General features: G+C 53.5%; 2 protein-coding genes across 2 annotated transcripts; both read left to right on the forward strand.

Annotated features, from left to right (window-relative positions):
* Positions 1-8,381: 8,381 nt before the first annotated feature.
* Positions 8,382-11,577, forward strand: LOC101641858 (interferon lambda-4-like). Its single transcript, XM_004710487.1, has 7 exons — positions 8,382-8,438; positions 9,972-10,068; positions 10,222-10,397; positions 10,795-10,866; positions 10,951-11,094; positions 11,285-11,359; positions 11,479-11,577. The coding sequence occupies exons 1-7, from the start codon at positions 8,382-8,384 to the stop codon at positions 11,575-11,577; spliced, it is 720 nt and encodes a 239-aa protein (XP_004710544.1).
* A 4,641-nt stretch (positions 11,578-16,218) lies between these two features.
* LOC101664359 (interferon lambda-3) lies at positions 16,219-17,565 on the forward strand. Its single transcript, XM_004710310.2, has 5 exons — positions 16,219-16,371; positions 16,701-16,778; positions 17,042-17,185; positions 17,290-17,373; positions 17,467-17,565. Exons 1-5 carry the CDS (start codon positions 16,219-16,221, stop codon positions 17,563-17,565), a joined length of 558 nt encoding a protein of 185 aa, XP_004710367.2.
* The last annotated feature ends 761 nt before the right edge of the window (positions 17,566-18,326 follow it).

Genomic DNA, 18,326 nt, shown 5'->3' on the forward strand with positions numbered 1-18,326 from the left:
GAGGGAGGCACTTCCTAAGGCAGATGGGTACAGTGGCGGCAACCACGGGCTCAGACGTAACCGTTGTGAGGAGGCCTGGGCCTACCACCTGCAATCCCGAACCATGAACCCCTCCCTCCGTTCGACTGTCTGACTCTGCTCGTTCCTTTTCCAGCAAATACCAGGCCAGGCTCTCTCTCTCTCTCTCTCTCTCTCTCTGTGCCCCTCACTCTTATTTTCATTGTGGTTTGGGTGAAAGTTTACAGAGCAAATACATTTATATTTAACAACGGACACTTTCATAACAGTCCTTACAATCCTGTCAAAGGATCAACACGCTTCCTACTTCCTGCCTGGGGCCCCTGTGCCCGTTGGTCCTTCCTGCCTGCCCTTTCGAGCCTTGTAAGCTTTGTCTTGGGGCCAATGCTGCCCTTTGAGCCTGGCCTCGTTGATTGTATCAAGGGGTGTACGTATGCTTCTCCTGTGGACTGCTTGGCTCACCTTAGGCCTCAAACTAACACCTTTGGCCTTTCACCCCTTACAAGAGGCCTCCTGCAGCAGGTCTACCCAGTGCAACGCGTCCTTTGATCTCTGGACTGCCGTTTCCATGAACATCGATTGTGGAGCCAAGAAAGATGATATCCTTAACAACACTCTCTTCTCCGTTGATCATCAAATCAGGATGAGGGAGGACGAATCCGTCCACTTTGAATTATGGTACCCGTGAAGAATCTTGAAAGTACCGGGACTGCCCAAGGAACAAACAGATGTGTCTTGGAAGAAGGCTAGCCAAAATGCTCCGACAAGGCCAGGAGGGCAAGACTTCATCTCCACCTACTTTGGGCATGCGATCAGGAGAGACCAGTCCCTGGAGAAGGACATCGTGCTTGGTAAAGCAGAGGGCAGTGAAGAAGAGGAAGGCTCCCCGCTAGGGATGGATGGACACACTGGCTGCAACAATGGGCTCAGACATTAGAACGACCTTGAGGTTGGCCCAGGCCCGGGCAGTGTTTGGCTCTGTAGTACACAGGCTCACTATGAGTTGTAACTGATTCAACAGCACCTTCACCACAACGGTTGGACTGAGGGGTGACCCTGGAGTGGGTCAAGTCCAGGTTTAGAGGATTGTCTAAGGACCACAGCTTGGGGTCTCTATTCATTTTCTTTAAAAATAAGATCTAGTACCTCTTCTTCCAATCATCTGATCCACAAATATTCAAGGGCGCTACCTGGAGCCATACAGAGCAGCTTAAAGGGAGAGGAGAAAACTCCGCACCTCCCATCCAGCCACTGGACCCATCTTCCTCAAAGCATACAAATGGGACCTGGACAGAATCATGTGTTTTCTTATCAAAGAAACCTTCCACGTAAAGATTCCACCAAGAACTAAAGCCACCAAGAATTAAAGACGTCTTGAAGGCCCCAGCCCTTTGAACGGTGACGAACGAGCCTGCTTTTCCTCCCCCTCCCTTTTCTCTCAGCAATTTCACCCAAATTGGAACTAGGCTGTATACAGTTTGGCAGCCTGCACTCTTATGTTTTATCATTATCGCTCGTTTACATCTCCTCTGATCTTTAATTACAACGGTGCAGTTAGGGCCCCAGCAGGAAACAGATGGTCCGATTGATTTAGGATAATTGGAGGTAGGTTGAACACCGGGAGTATTTACAAAGAGGTTGGAACGTGCAGGGAAGTGACCAGGACCGGTGAAAGGCTCTGAGCGGTGGGGCTGGAGTGGGGTGGAAACTGGACCTGGGGAGGAGCCAGGGAGATCGACTAGGAGATCAGACCAGTCATGGGGAGCCTGCCGGGAGGGCCAGCTGCCATTCAGTGGACTTGGGTGCATGGTGACCTCATGTGTATTGACACAGAACACTGCACCCCCGTTTTAATGGATGAGTTTTGGGGGAGTTGTTCAGCAAACCTTTCTTACGAAGTGGCTGCAGAGTGGACTCAGCCCTCAACCGCCCATGGACCCCTGTCGGAAGGCAGGCTAAGAAGGAGTACCCGAATCTCACAATGCCTCTCCTTGATTCTTCGCACGAGCCAGACCCAACCCGAGACCCAAAGCTGGCTACTCAGGACCCAGAGGAGGCTGGACAAGCCAGGAGAAGACTCAGAGGGGCAGGCAGGACAGTCACTCTGTCATCGTATTATGAAACCTTGCATGTATTCTAGTAGGCTCCTTTAACAACCCTATCGATGGGCACTGGTGCTTTTCCCAATGTTCTGATAAAGCAGTGTGGTTACATAATTGCTTGTCGATTTGAGGATTAAGAGTGAAGGGGTGGCGTTTAGTCTGTCAATCAGATCATGGTCAGTGAGGTCTCTGCGTGGGCATGGCTTTCTCCTGAGAATTCTGGGAAATCTGGATTTTCCTCTTTGGAGATGGGAGACATTTTCTCTCGCTGCTGACTCCCTGGGAGACACTGCAGCTCATGAGACACGTGGAACTATGCTAGTGCCCTGAGCTGCCACATGGACCTGCCCTGATGCAACCAGACCTCTGAAGCCGGAGAAGCCACGTAGAGATCCCTGCCAGCACTGAGATGCTTACAACGCCACTGGATCCAAAGACTTTCTACCCACTGCCCTGTGATCGTCCTGCACTCGGTGTCATTGAATGTGTTTCGTGAGTCTGAAGAGGACTTTATAGATTGATAGCGGACATAGGGACTAATATTGGACTTATGGGCTTGGACTGGACTGGGTTGGGAAACTTTCTTAATGTACAATTTACCCTTTATATAAAACTGGCTCTTCAAATGGGTGCATAAGCAAATGTGGTGGTGAAAGCTGATGGTGCTCTGCTATCAAAAGATATAGCATCTGGGGTCTTCAAGGCTTGAAGGTAAACAAGTGGCCATCTAGCTCAGAAGCAACAAAACCCACATGGAAGAAGCACACCAGCCTGTACGATCATGAGGTGTTGAAGGGACAAGGTATCAGGCATCATCCGAACAAAAAGTCATATCATTGTGAATGGGGGGAGTGTGGAGTGGAGACCCAAAGCCCATCTGTAAACAATTAGACATCCCCTTATGGAAGGGTCGCGGGGAGGAGACGAGCCAGTCAGGGTGCAGTGTAGCAACGATGAAACATACGATTTTCCTCTAGTTCCTAAATGCTTCCTTCCCACCCACTATCATGATCCCAATTCTACCTTACAAATCTGGCTAGACCAGAGGATGTACACTGGTACAGATAGGAACTAGAAACACAAATCCAGGGCAGATGATCCCTTCAGGACCATTGGTGAGAGTGGCGATACCAGGAGAGTGGAGGGAGGGTGGAGTGGGAAGGGGGAACCGATTACAAGGATCTACATATAACCTCCTCCCTGGTGGACAGACAACAGAAAAGTGGGTGAAGTGAGGCATCAGACAGTGTAAGATATGACAAAATAATAATTTAGAAATTATTAAGGGTTCATGAAGGAGGGAGAAGCGGGGAGGGAAGGGGCAAAAATGAGGACCTGATGCCAGGGGCTTAAGTGGAGAGCAAATTTTTTGAGAATGATGAGGGCAATGGATGTACAAATGTGCTTGACACAATTGATGTGTGTATGGATTGTGATAAGAGTTGTATGAGCCCCTATTAAAATGATTTTAAAAATAAAAATAAATAAAACTGTCTCATAGACATATGAGTTTCTATGGATTTGTTTCTCTAGTCCACTCGGACTGAGAGATGTTGTTCTTAGGGAACACTGGGTGGGTTCTGACTCATAGCGACCCTCTCTGGGCACAACGGATTGAAACCCTGCCCAGCCTTGCGCCAGCCTCACAGTAGTTCCCAGGCCATGTTGCCACCATGGTGTCAACCCACCTCTTTGAGGGTCCTCCTCTTTTTTTGCTGCCCCTCCACTTTACCAAACGTAATGTCTTTCTCCAGGGACTGGTCTCGCCTGATAGCGTCTCGCCATCTTTGCCTCTAAGGAGCACTACTCGGACTAGGCTTCTTTCGAGATAAATAGGTTTGTCCTTTTAGCAGTCCTGGGTACTTTCAATAGTCTTCGCCAGCATCACAAATCAAATGCATTAACTGTCCATTAAATGTCCAACTTCCACATGCATATGCAATTTAATAAGAGGCAACTTAAAATGCCATGGCTTGGGTCAGGCACACCTTAGTCCTAAAGTAACAAGATCTTTGCTTTTCAATAAACTAAAGAGGTTTGTGCAGCAGCCTTACCTTACGTAATCCATCTTGTGATCTCTTGACTGCTGCTTCAATGAGCATCGATTGCGGCTCCAAACCAGACAAAATTCTGGACAACTTCAACCTTTCCCCAATGGATCATCTTGTTACCTGTCGGTCTAGTCAGGAGGGTTTGGGTTTTCTTTACACTCAGCCGTGATCCCCGCTGAAGGCTGTGATCTTTGATCTTCTTCAGCAAGTGTAGCAAGTCCTCCTCGCTTTCAACCAGCAAGGTCGTGTCATCCGCATATCGCGGGTGGTGAGTAAGCTTCCCCCGCGCCGGATGCCACCTTCTTCTTCATAGAGTTCAGCTTCTCTGATTGCTCAGCATACAATTGAACGAGTATGGTGAGAAGATGCAACCCTGACACACACCTTTCCCGAGTTTAAACCATGCGGCATCCCCTTGTTCCGTTTGCACAACTGCCTCTGGATCCTTGAGCGCAATCAAGGGGTCTGTAATTTCCATGGGGGAACAGATTTGACTCCCAGAAGATGTTGACAATGAGCCAGGGCTGTGGCAGCGAGGGGAGGAGAGATTGCTCCTGACATCTGAGGAGTAGGAGCCATAGGAGCAGCGGACCTGCTTCAAGGCACAGGGCAGGCCCGCCACGAAGAACTCTCCTGTCCCACGCGGGTCAGCACGGCGATGAGCCGTCTCTCGGCCGTGCCTATCTTGATGCCGCCTCCTCCTCCGCCTGTGCTGCCCAGGATTTCCCTAGGGTGCCCAGAATGCAATTACCAACGGAAGGCTAGGATGCTTCCACATTTTATTTTATGTGAACAATGACTTTTATCAGGGTTTGGGTTTTCAGTTCCCCACCCTCCCCCACCCCAAGGGATTTTATTTGCAAAGTGACTAAGTCTTTAGCTTACAGAGCAGGCGTGTGTGTGTGTGTGTGTGTGTGTGTGTGTGTGTGTGTGTGACTGCTTTGACTTCAGAGAAGGAGGGTGCAGCTGAATGTGCCTTAGCAGCAGCTGGGGCTTGCTCGTAACTAGTGGCCATCCTGAGCTCAGGGGTGAGCGGAGGCTCTGGCCGATTAGACATGTCCGTTGAGCAGTTTCTCTTCAGCAGGGAAAACCAGAGAGGCAGAAAGCTCGCACCACCCGCCCTCCCTCGCTGCCACTCTGTCCTTTCTATCTCACCGAAACCCTGTAGGACAGAGTAGACTTGCCCCTGTGGGTTTCTGAGATGAACTCTGTATGGGAGTAGAAAACCGCATCTGTCCCCAGCAGAGCAGCTGGTGGGGGGGTAGGGGTGGGTGGGTGTTTGAACCAGTGACCAGTGACCTTGCAGTTAGCAGGCCCAAAGCCTAACTGATGATGCCACGAGGGCTCCTTTGGAGTAGTAAGGAGCATAGCGTAGGGAGTCCTGGTGGTGCTGTTGGGTAAGTGTTGGGCTACTACATGCAAGGTTAGTGGTTCAAATCCACCAGCTGCTCCTTAGGAGAACGATGAGGCTGTCTCCTCCTGTAGGGATGTACAGCCTTGGAAACCCTATGGAGGGTAGCAATGGGTCAGGACCAACTCAACAGCAATAGGTTTGGGGGGAGAAGCATAAATTGTATTTCAAGATCTGTGCATCTGCCACGTGCAGAAAACATCTGTGACTGTGTATGTGTGTGTGTGTGTGTGGCTTCATCGTGGTTTCTGTTAGCACTGCTGCGGCTTGTTACCATCATGATGGAAAGAAGTGTGACATTTCAGTTAGAGGTTAGTGAAGATAAAGATGCATTCCCCTTGAAGCCTCCCCACCCCCACACAAGCCCACGGTGCTTTCACTACTCTTCACAAACACCCTGATTCAGGGTCATCGCTCCTTCTCTGGCCGACCTTGTTCATCGTCCGGCTTTCAAGTGCATCTGAGGCCACGACAAGGTCATGGCGAGGGTCAGGAGCACCTTGGTTCTTTAACACTGTGCAAAGGGCTTTGGCAGCAGGTCTTCCCGGCACCGTACATCGCAGGATGTCGTGACGGCCGCTTCCACTCCACGTGAATCCAGGGTGTGCCTGCATTCGCTGCACCTGGACCATGGTGCTGAAGAAGATCATGGAAAGGACCACGGCCTGCCAGACAGACAAACCACTATGCTCCTGACAGGCGAGGATGGCCTCACTTCTTACCCACGTCGGACATAGCAGCCGAGCGACTAGTCCATGGAAAAGGGTATCCTGCTTTGTAAAGTCGAGGGGCAGTTGGGAAGAGGAAGGCCCTAAATGAGATGGATCGACACAGTGGTTGCAACAAGGGCCTCTGAGATAGTTAAGGCTTATGGTGCCAACCTGCCCAATAAGCACATGTGGGGTTCATTGAAGGGCGGAGGGATAAATGGCTCAGTGAGCCTTGCCTTTCTAGTTCTCGGGTCTCTAGCTTTCTGATGGTCGGACTGGGGTGTGCTGCCTTAGTCAGTTCTCTGCTTCAGCTGGCAAGGCTCACTTCCTGCAAGATATCCCTGAGGAGAAGCCACACGGACCTACCCTGATGCAGCCCTGGGTGCTGGAGAAGCCGCGTGGAGACCCCTGTCAGCGCTAAGATGCTTACACACTGATTCGGCTTTCCTCCTGCAGTCGGCATCGTTGCGTGTACAGTGAACCCTCGCCACTTCGCATTTCGACTTCCGTGGCTTCACTCTATCGCGGTTTTTGCATAACAGCGCATGCTCTGTCATTACTGCCACTGATTGGCTCATACTGTACACACTTGATGCCATAACTAATATAATAAATAATAAATGATAATTGTAACGTCCAAAATGTTTTACTGTATTTTCCCTTTTTCGTTTAATAAATTGGGTAATACGAGTGTAATGGTGACTAAAGGGTGTTTTTTCATGTCCTCTATGCTCTAACTACGAAAATATTTGATTTACAAATAAGGACTTCGCGGAATTTCATTTATCACAGTAGGGTCTAGAACCGATTAACCGCGATAAACGAGGGTTTACTGTATTTTGTGAGATTGAGGAGGACTCTGTAGATTGGTGTCAGACATATGGGCTAACAGCACTGGGTTAGGATGCTTTCTTGATGTACACTTCCCCTTTATATAAAGCTCTCTCTAGACATATGAGTTTCTGTGGATCTGTTTCCCTGGTTTACCCAGACTCACACAGGCTCAAACACAGGAACAAGTGTGAGGACAGTGCAAGACTGGGAAATGTTTTATTCTGTTGTATAATGCAACGGCACTTAACAACAAAAACCACCTATCTACTTTGCGTTCCTCTCAAACTCAATAACCTGGGCTGTGAGGCTAAGAGATGATTCCTTGGGTGCTAATCATTTGTATCTGGGAGTTTTCTACGATTGCAGCACCCACACTTCTGTGATTCCCAATTTCACTTCTGGTTTCTCAGTCTTTGAAGACATGTGGTGTTATTTCCAGGCCGTGGTGGGTATCAGTTAGGTCGCTGTTGGTTACAAATAACCCCAAACCCGACTCAAGCTGGCTTGAAGAAGAGAGGAGTCAATGAGTCATAAAACTAAAGATTTCTCGCTTAGCTAGTCCTGTCATAACAGAAACATCACGAGATGACTTTAGCAAACAGAAATTTACTCTCTTGCCCTTAGGAGACTAGAAATCAAAATGCAGAGCTCGATAACTTGAACCACTGACCTTTTGGTGAGTAGCCCAACTCCACCAACCACCACCAGCGATAATGCCGGAGGTGAAGGAGACATCCAAACGCATCGCGGCTGGGTGGGGTCCAACTCACGGCGACCGCACGTGCTTCCACGTAAGCATGGGATGTTCTTGGCTGTGATCTTTATGGAGCCCTGGTGGTGTCGTGGTGACATGTTGGGCTGCTAACGTCAAGGTCAGCAGTTCGAAACCACCAGCTGCTCCTTGGGTAAAAGCTGGAGCTCTCTACTCTGGTAAAGAGTAACAGTCTCAGAAATCCACAGGGACTGTTCTACCCTGTCCTCTAGGGTCACTGCATCCAAATGGGCTCAGTGGCCCCGGTCTGGTTTGGGTTTTTCAGAATCCTTATGGAAGCAGAGTTCCAGGTCTCTCTTCCAAGGTGCTCCTGGGTGGGTTCGAACTACCGACCTTAAGGTTAGTCACGCAAAACCCACTCTCATTGTGTTGATTGTAACTCTTACCGACCCTGGCTAGGGTTTCTGAACTGTGGATCTTTATAGAAGCAGACAGCCACAGCCTTATCTTTCTCCCCAGGAGCAACGGAGAGTTGGAACCGCCATGGTTGACCCACAGCGCACCAAGCTGGTCATCCAGCGCACGCTGTCCATTCATCCGGTGAGGCAGTCAGTGTTGTTGCAGTGCTGCTGAGTGGACTGGTGACTCCATGCCACCAAGCAGAATGCCCCCCCAGGCTTTTCTTGGCCGTAACGTTGACTGAAGCGAATCACCAGGCCTTTCTCCCTCGGAGCCACTGGGTGTGTTTGGACCAACAAGCTACTAGAGCCGTTGAGTGCTTCATGGGTCCTTCACTAGGGGTCCTTGAGAACCATCACTACTTACCGGTCATCATGGCTTTGAGGCTATTCATTTGAAATGCTCTTGGGGGGGTTAGTGTGGCCCAACTTGCCCAGGGCATGCTTCTGCTCCCCTGGACAAGGGTCAGACCACTGCCCGGGAGCCCACCTGACTCATGGTGACCCCGCAGGTGTCAGAGTAAGGGCTGTGCTCCACTGGGACTTCCATCATTGAGTTCTTGGAATTAGCACCAGGACTTTTTGCCGAGGCACCTCTAACCTTCCGGTTGGCAAAATCCAAACCAAAATCACTGCTGGTGAGTCGACACCGACTCGTAGCACCCCTGTGGGGCAGGGAGGAGCTGCCGATGGGTATCTGAGCGTGCAGCTCTCTCTAAGGGAGCAGAAAGCCGCATCTTTCTCCTGAGAAACGCCTGGTGGTTTCAAACTGCTGACCTTGTGGTTTGAACCATAACCCTCTGTGTCACTAAGTGACTGGTTAACCACCATTAGCATCAGTCAGAGCAGTCAACATAGGTGGGGGGTGGCAGCGCATCGTGGACAACGCAGGTGACCAGATCACTGCACAGCTGCAGGCCGGAGCTCCTGCGCTCTCTGGGCATCCCTGGTCTGGGAGCAGCCCCTAGCAGGGGCCTACCTCACAGGGTTGCTGGGAAAATCAGGCAGAAAATACACCCAGAGAGTTGACGATGGGCCCTGGCCGGCGGCTCGTGCGCAATGTACATTCACTGTGGTTATGCTCAGTGGCCGAGAAAAGCGTGCCTGCATTTTCCATTTCCAACAGTCAACTAACAATGTCGTTATAAACAGTAAAGGGACAAAGAGAAGAGATACAGCAGTTAAAACATGACCGTTAGACAGCTCGTCGGAGAGGAGCTGCTTTGGAGACTTCCGGCTTCCCTGAGGAGAGGACCATCCGGGCCACAGGCAGACTGGCTCAGAGGCAGGGGCAGGGGCAGCAGTTGGATGACCTGACGGAGCCCCTGGTGAAGGAATAAGAGAAAAGCGTGGATCTTTGCATGGGTACCATGGCCAGGCCCTGGCAGAAACGATGAGCTTAGAAAGTGAACGGGCAGATTTGTTCTTAGAGTGCAGGGGACAGAGCAACAAAAAGGAGAGAGACAAACAGATTCCAAGACAGACAGGCATCTGGCTCACCACAGAGCCTGGGACAGAGCCATCCCTGGCACAGGCCCAGAGGCGGCCAAGTCCTGCCTCTGGCAGGGATCCCATGCAGCTGCTGGCCAGCAGTGACGTTGGGAAAGGTGACCAGGGAAGGGGAAACCCCAATGCCACCCCGCTAGACCCATAAAAGCCGTCATGGAGGGTCCAGGCCCGGCTGCCCACGGAGGACACCGCTCCGGACACCATCCATTGGGCTGTAGAGGGCTTAACTGGCAGGCTGAGGGAGGCATCCGGGAGTCTTGCAGGTGAGGAGTCAAGGGCTGATGCGCAGGGTAGGGCAGGTCCGAGTGTCACCCTGTGTGTCCCTCTGCACCAGCACTCTCCGAATTAGTCCTGCTGGAGTCTAACCAGAAGAAGCCGGTTCTCCCTTCTCCTGACGGGGCTCTCACCTCCTGCAGGAGCCGACATGGGTTCATGCGTCGCAGCCACTGTGCCCCTGGGGCTGTGGTTCTTGGTGACGGTGGGCGTAGTGGCCAAGCCCGGCGTGGGGGAGCCCCGACGTTGCCATCTGTCACATTATCGCTCGCTGGCCCCCACGGCGCTGGCCGCAGTCAAGGAGCTGAGGGACCGCTATGTAAGTGAGGCTGGGGTTCCCTCCGCGCCCCAGGACCTGGTCCCAAAGGACCCTGGCAGCCCCAGCAGCCAGTAGGGGCATGTCCCATCTCCGAGTCCAGAATTCTGAGCAGGTCACTACTGACATGAGAGCGAACACCCGCGCGCGCGCGCGCGCGCGCGCGCACACACACACACACACACACACACACACACACACACACACACACACACACACACACACACACACACACACAGCCTTTGCTCCAAGGCCCCAAAAGCCCCGCTTCCTCCTTGGGAAGACTCCACCGAACCAGGAGCCCGGGGACCTACAGGTGGGGCCCAGGGCTGCTGGTCTCGGGCCCGCGGGCGGCAGAGGGGTCAGGTGCAGCCCCACCTGAGCGCCGCGCATCCCGCAGGAGGAAGAGGCGCTGAGCTGGAGGCCCCGCAATTGCTCTTTCCGCCTCCGGAGGGCGCCTCCCAGGCCCGCGGTGAGCTCTGGGTGCCTGCAGGGGGTGGGGGGGTCGCAGCCCCCAACCCCGGTCCCCTCTCTAAGTGCAACCCTGTCCCCGCAGTCCTGCAAGGGGCTCCGCCAGGTGGCACGTGACCTCGCGGACGCCCAGTCCGTGCTGAGCGGCCAGCGACGCCCCAAGCCGCTCCCGGGGACCGGCCAGATCCTGCAGCTGCTGGCGGCCGCGGGGCGCGAGGTGACAGCCTGTGTGAGTGGCACCGCGGCTCAGGCCCCTGTCGGTGGCACGCGCTGGGTGTGCGGATCCGCCCCGCTTGGCTGAAAACCCGATGCCACCGACTCCGTGCCCTCCTCCCCTCCCATGGAGTGGAGCTGAGGGTTCGAAAGCAGCCCTGGGGGGTGGGCTCTTGGGTGCCTGACTGACCCTGTCCCACCTCTAGCTGGAGCTGGTCCGGCCCGGCTGGTCGAGGAAGTCCCTCCGGCCACCGCGGAGGCGCCACAAAGCACGCCGAGACGTGAGTGGTCAGACTGCAGGGAGGACCGTGCTGACGGCCCGGGCTGACCGCTGGGGGCTTTGTCAGGAAGGTGTCTCACTCCAGACTCAGGCCCGACCTCTGTCTCGCCCGGCTTCCAGGACTCGCCACAGTGCCGCGAAGCCACCATCATCTTCAATTTGCTGCGCCTGCTGTCCCGGGACCTGAGGCTCGTGGCCTACTCGGGGCCTTGCGTCTGACCGCTCTAGCATGCCTGCGGGTGGAAGCCGTTGGAGTCCAGCCTCAGTTTCCTCACTGGCAGCCAATGGGCGAGGGAAGCCCCAGGCGATCTGGGTCCTCGCAGCACAGTCATGAACTCCACCACGTGCTCTGCGATTTCCAGGAAGGCATGCTGCGACTCTCCCAGAGAGCGGGTCCTGGCTGGGCACACAGCGGGCTCAGCCTGGCTCCTGGCCTCCCGATGGGCACTAGCGGGCTTTGGAGCGTGTTTTCTGATGGGCCCTCCACCCCACCGCAGGGCCTAGTTCAACCTTCAATACCCTGGTCTGAGATTCTAAGACTGTGTAGCCTCCCTCTGCCTCTGGCGACCTCCTTCCCAGTGCCAATCGGAAGTGAAAAGGTCACTGTCTCTGCAGTCCCAGGCTGCTGCCCGCCTGGTCTGTGTGAATCCCTTGTTCCTTGAGGCTAAGACCTTGGGTGCTGGGTGACTACCTTGGTGCTTTTCCGCAGGGTCATTTTAAGGTGCAGGATCATTGAAGGCTGAGCGACAAGCTCATTATAAAGGCCAGAGCAGGCCTACTGGTCAGAGAGACTGTTGGAACACACACACACACACACACACACACACACACACACAGGAGCCTGTGGCCCTGGTCCTACCTCAGGTCTAAAAATAAACTCACCTCAGGTCTCAATTTTCAGCAAAAGCTGAACCAGTTTCTGGGGAGCGTATCAGTGGAGCATGCCTTAGACCGATCGATGATAGAGGTCAAAAGGACAGCAGGTGTCGCAGGACAAAGTTCAGGGGGTGAGGAGAGGAGGACGGATAAGGGGACAGATGGACAGGGAACTGGAGAAGTGACGAGCGTGTGGGCAGGGTGACCACGATGGGCAACAAAGGGTGTTGGGATTGTTACGCGGACAACGGAGCTGCTCGGGACCCCTTCACCCTTCCCCTGGGGCCCACTAAGCATTTTATTTATATATTTAATTAAAAAAAGGCCAGACTAGGAAATCTGTGTGCCGAGTTTCAATCCTGCCCCAGCCAGTCATAGTGCCACTGGCTGTAGACGACTTGGCTCTGAACCTGAATGTTCTCAGCCATACACTGCATGCTTCCACCTCCCGGTCAATGAGTAACAATGCTGAAACAATGTTTCCTAAGTGTTGCTCTCCGGGCCCAGAAAAAGGTCTCCTTTAGGTAATCACACGCGCACATCTATGACTTGTATGTTAGCAATTACACAGAAAGCACATCTCATGCAATTCGGTGTGAACAATGATACATATGGGTGCACATACACAATTGTCTATTCCTTTTTTCATTCAAACTTGTGGGTTAGCGGTTGAGCACAGGGGGTTGGGTGCTTGTGTGCACGTGTCGGTCCCAAATCACAGAGCTAGTGAGGGCAAGCCTTTGTCTCCAGGGTGCTTGCTCTCAGCTCCGCAGCCCAACTTCCTTTCTAAGGAAAACAGCTCTGGTGTTGAGGCACGTTGAGGCACGTTGAGGCACGGTGTTCATGTGCAGCATTTGTTGAGGTGGACAGTCTCCTGCAGGGGGCTTTTGGGGTGCTTACGAGGCTTGGATGCTAAAGCTCTCCTAGATGCTCCTTGGGAGAAAGAGGTGGCAATTGGCTTCCCTGAAGATTCACAGCCTTGGGAACTCAGGGTGCGGGGCAGTTCTGCTCCATCCTGCAGGGCTGCGACACGTCTTTGTCAAGTCTGGTCTTGGTTGGCAGAGTTTTCTGCTGCCCTGTGTTAAGGGCCCCGCCATTGGGTCCAAACTGAGGAATACAGCAGCGTTTGGTTTGAGCCTGGGCTGCTCTTGGCGCTGAAACAGTCAGCTATCAGACTTGTGAGGAAAAGAGGGGACTGGGGTAGGAGCCCAGTGTCCAGGAGATCTCTGCATAGTCTTGCCTCCAAGAACCCATCCCCTCTGGGTCCCGGAGCCCTCCCAGCAGGGCACAGGCAGGTAGAGAGACCGTGTGCTACCTGAGTGTCCCTCCAACAGCAGCCACTCATAGGCTCTGAGACCTTAGGCAGGTGTCTGAACCTCTCTGGGCCACTACAGTCCTGGACTTACTGACAATGTAGGCAAACCGCAGTCTCCCTTGGTCAGCACTCCACTGTGGGGGAAGCCCCATAGCCAATGTGTGTCTGCACTTGGCACTGGCCAGCCCCTGGGCAGGAGCCCGGGGTCCCCTGTGGGGCGGCTAACCACAAGGTCAGTGGCTTCAACCCACCGACATCCAGGAGAGAAAACTGTCTTTCCACTTCTCTGAAGACACACAGCTTCAGCCTCAGGCAGGGTCAGCTCTACCCTGCCCCACAGGCTCACGGCGATTCCGAACGGACTTGGTGGCGGTGGGTTAGTTAGGGTTCAGATTCCCTTTGTCTGGAAAGTTCTCTCCTCTGATCCTCACCTGACGCCATCCCCCCTCCCTCAGGCCTTTTCTCAAATTCCTTGGCTGGAGCCAGTTGATGGAAGGCACACTGCTACCACATCTGGGCTTCCTGTTGGTCCCCCAGAGAGTATCCTTCTCACCCCTTTGTTGTGTGTGTTGGTAGCTCTGTCCCTGCCACTGTGGACACTGCCTGCTACAGTGGGGCTGAACAAGCACTTGTTGAATGAACAAATGAATGAATGAGGTTTCCCAAACCTACCTGCTCCCCTGGAAGTCCTTGATCATGACTCAATTCCAAAGTCTTTTATTGCTCAGGATTGTCTGTGTGTGTGTGTTTGTGTGTGTGTGTAAGAAAGAGCTTTATATAAAAGAGTAATTGTACATTAAGAAAGCATCCTAGCTCAGTCCAAATCAAGTCCATAAGTCCAATATTAGTCCATATGCTCAATACTAGTCCATAAAATCCTCTTTAGATTCACACAGCCATGCAATGATGCCGAATGCAGAAAGATCACAGGTCAGTGGGTGGAAAGTCTTGTGGACCCAGTGGCAGTGGAAGCATCTCGGCGCTGGCAGGGGTCCCTATGTGGCTCCTCCAGCTCAGTGCACTAGGTAGCTCCATGTGTCTTGGCAGCTGCAATGTCTCCCAGGGAGTGAGTGTGTGTTCCGCCTCCAATGAGCTATTTATCTCTTTAGTACCTCCAAATGAAGTCATCAAGCTGCGACCGGATTGACAGACAAAACCCCACCCCTTCACTCGTAAGTCTCAAATTGACTACAGATTATGTTGTCACACCTGTATTAAAGACAGTTGTGCATTCATCTTCCTAATCAATTTGAGAACATATTCTTCATTCTTCTCTCCATTATTATTAGCTCTCCCTTTCTCCCCGATCTCCCTTCGTAGCCCCTAGAAACTAATAATCTAGTTGCTGTCTCTATAGACTTACCTACCCGGAGTTTCATAGAAAAACCATCCAATTAAAAAATAGATAAAAGAAACAACAGCAGCAAAACAACCAACACCTACCACAGAATAAAACACAGAAGAACCTAGACTTAAGAGATAGCAGAATGTAATAAAAAATAGGATAAGTTGAAAATGGTTAAAAGGAAAAACACATGGTAAGATTTAAATATTACCCTAAATACTCCACATTCTGATGCACTCAGGGGACAAGGCTATTCATACCCTTAGTCAACGGACACAGGGAATTTTCAGTGGAGACTTAACCCATGTGGGGACTCTGTACATGGATTTGGGGCTTTGACTGTCATCCTTAGCTTTCTGCACACTGGGGCCTCCGAACTTAAGCTGTGATACAGTTCCCTCCTCGGGTCTTGAATTTTATTGTTAGTAATTATTTGAGAACACTGGTTGGTGTGCTTCCTCAGTGTGGACTTAGCTGACTGGCTCAGGATTTTAAGACACACACACACACCCTGTCCCCTCCCCATCCCCCACTCCTGCCCCCAGCATCAGGAGTAGAAAGGTGGGGGACGGCTGGTCTCCTCTGTCAGGCCTGGGCTGTGTCCGCCTGTCTGGCTTCTGGTCTCTCCTCACCTTCAGCAACCTCCTTCCCTCTCAGCAGCTCCAGCCTCTCCCAGAAGCGCCTCTCCCTCTGGAGCAGCCTGTGGAAGGAGAGCCCTCCTCCCCCAGCCAGGCCCCAGCCCTGGCAGGACCCCCTCAGGGCAGCTTCAGCTGCCCCAGGTGAGGGCTTCCTGCTCAGACCTCCTCTTCCTGGAGGCGGCCTGGAATGCTCAGAGCCAGTGTCAATTTCTCTTTCGGTTGTGACATCATGCTCTTACCTGGGCCACGCCCATCTGGGTGTCCCCAGGGTGGGGATTCCGTGTACAGTGTCAACCTGTGGCTGCTTTCACTTCTCCTACATCAGTGGGCTCTCCGGCTCCTGCAGGTTAAAAGCAGCACCATGGGGCTCCGACAGCAGGTGTCTTGGCCCACGGGGAGCTGCCATCCAGAGACACCGCCAGAGACCAGGAGGCCCAGGTCAGAGCCTCAGACCTGACCCAGCGACAGACAGACAGCCCCAGCCCCGTGACAGCCACAGAGCAGCCACTGGACCCGCTCCTCCTGACGGACAGCAGAGCAGAAATGAAGCGAGGTGACCCCCCTCTGTCAGGACCCGTGCCCCTCACCCGCCCTGAGCCCCCACGGTCCCCACCTGGTCTCCCAGTCCCCTCACCTCTGCCTTCCTCCCTCACACAGACATGGCTGTGGGCTCCCTGCTGGCCCTGATGCTGATGGCCCCCTTGCTGACCGTGACAGGAGCGGCTCCCACGCCACCACCCAGCAGGGCCCCCCTGAATACAAGGGGCTGCCACCTCACCCAGTACAAGTCTCTGTCCCCAGGGGAGCTGCAGGCCTTCAAGAAGGCCCAAGATGCCTTGGTGAGCCCCCTGCGCCCCTCCTGCTGCGGGCTAGCCACCATCCCCCTCCCTCTGTGGGTTCTCTCTGTGGCCTCCCTCAGGGGGCTGAGCTGCACCTTCCCTTCCTGGGGTTAGTCCCCCCTCTCCCCACTGGGCTAACCTCCACGCTCCCTGCGATCAGAGACCAGCTGCAGAATGCCGCCCAGGTCCTGCAGGGCACTGGTCTCCACCAGCATCCCTGTGTGCGCCACCCTGCCCCTCCTGTGGTCAGACATCCTCCAATCCTGCCACTGTGCGCTCCCAACCTGCATCCCCGCCACTGAGCGCTCACCTCTGCCCTTGCTCTCTAGGAAAGGACCCCCTTGCTGAAGACCTGGCGCTGCAGCTCCCCTCTCTTCCCCCTCAGCTGGGACCTGAGACACCTGCAGGTGAGCTGGGACAGCCAGCCCCCGCCCCCTTCTCCCCTGGACCTGTCCACCTTGCACTTTAAGTGGGACCTTCACCTCTCCTTTCCCTGTCTACAACACCCCAACCCCAGAGTCCCCCACCTGAGGACATTGTCTGTGCCCTTTCACTTGTCCCCCTTACCTGCCAACTTCACTGGTTCCTTTCTCTGACCCCACTCACCTGCGCACCTCACCTGTTCTCTCTCAGGTGCAGTGCTCACCTGTCTTCTGCCTTCTCTCCTCAGGTGTGGGAGCGCCCTGTGGCCTTGGAGGCTGAGCTGGCCCTGACGCTGAAGGTCCTAGAGACTGTGGACAAGTCAGCCCTGGGGACTCTCCTGGACCAGCCCCTTCACACCCTGAGCCACATCCGCTCGGAGCTCCTGGCATGTGTGAGTCCTCAGGGAGCCCAAGCCCCTTCTGTGGGCTCTGGCCCTGCGGGACCCACCCCTGTGCCACCGGGCCCTGCCTCACACCACCCCTTCCCTCCCCACAGACCCCAGCTCAGCCCACAGCAGGGCCCCAGGCCCGGGGCCGCCTCCACCGCTGGCTGCACAGGCTCCAGGAGGCCGAGAAGAAGGTGAGGGACTGGGAGGGGGAGCCAGGGTCCTGAGTCGGGAGGAGGCTGATGGTGGGAGACCAGTGCCTCATCGCCCACCCTCCACACACACAGGAGTCCCGAAGCTGCCTGGCCGTCTCGGTCACATCAAACCTCTTCCGCCTGCTCACACGGGACCTGAAATGTGTCGCCAGCGGAGACCAGTGTGTGTGAGCCCTCAGCTCCTCCATCCCGCCCTCTGCGTCCTTGGATATTGGACATGTGCACTGACCAGTGTTCCGACATTATTATTGTGTTGTTGCTGTTATTTATTATATTTACTGATATAGTTCTTATATTTATAAATATATTTATAGCAAATGGTTTCCACCAAATACTATTTTTGTATGTGTGCAGTTTCAAACTCTGACACAATCAAATGCTTATTTTTGTACTTGTTATTTTTAACTAAAATTCTTCAAATAAACACCTGAGACAAGAAGCCGTGTGCCATTGGAGTCTGTGTTTTCTGTGTGGCTGTGAAGACCATGTGTATTTGTGGTTGTGGGGGAGGAGAGACACAGCAGGGCCCCCCCAGCCCAACATCTCGACGAATACAATTCGGAGTGTTGGGTGTGCTCTGAGCTGTGCAGCCACGGCCAGCCTCTCCTGCAGAGTGGTCCTGCCTCCCTTCACCGCATTCCACGGCCCCCTGAGGTGCCCGCCCGAGCTTTCGGGTCTCTGCTGTCCATCCGACCTGGCACGCACAAAGCGCCCAATGCGCAAGGCAGACATTCTTTACGCTTCCAGCTAACCTGTGGTTTGGTTTTAGGAAGATCCCCTGATGTGTTTTTGGGTGTGTTCTCTGTTTTTGGGTGTGTACTCTGTTTTTGGATGTGTTCTCTGTTTTTGGATGTGTTCTCTGTTTTTGGATGTGTTCTCTGTTTTGGGGTGTGTACTCTGTTTTTGGATGTGTGCTCTGTTTTTGGATGTGT

The sequence above is a fragment of the Echinops telfairi genome, unplaced genomic scaffold, assembly GCF_000313985.2.
Source record: "Echinops telfairi isolate 266 unplaced genomic scaffold, ASM31398v2 ScPeMD7_655;HRSCAF=1070, whole genome shotgun sequence".
NCBI classification, from domain to species: Eukaryota; Metazoa; Chordata; class Mammalia; order Afrosoricida; family Tenrecidae; genus Echinops; species Echinops telfairi.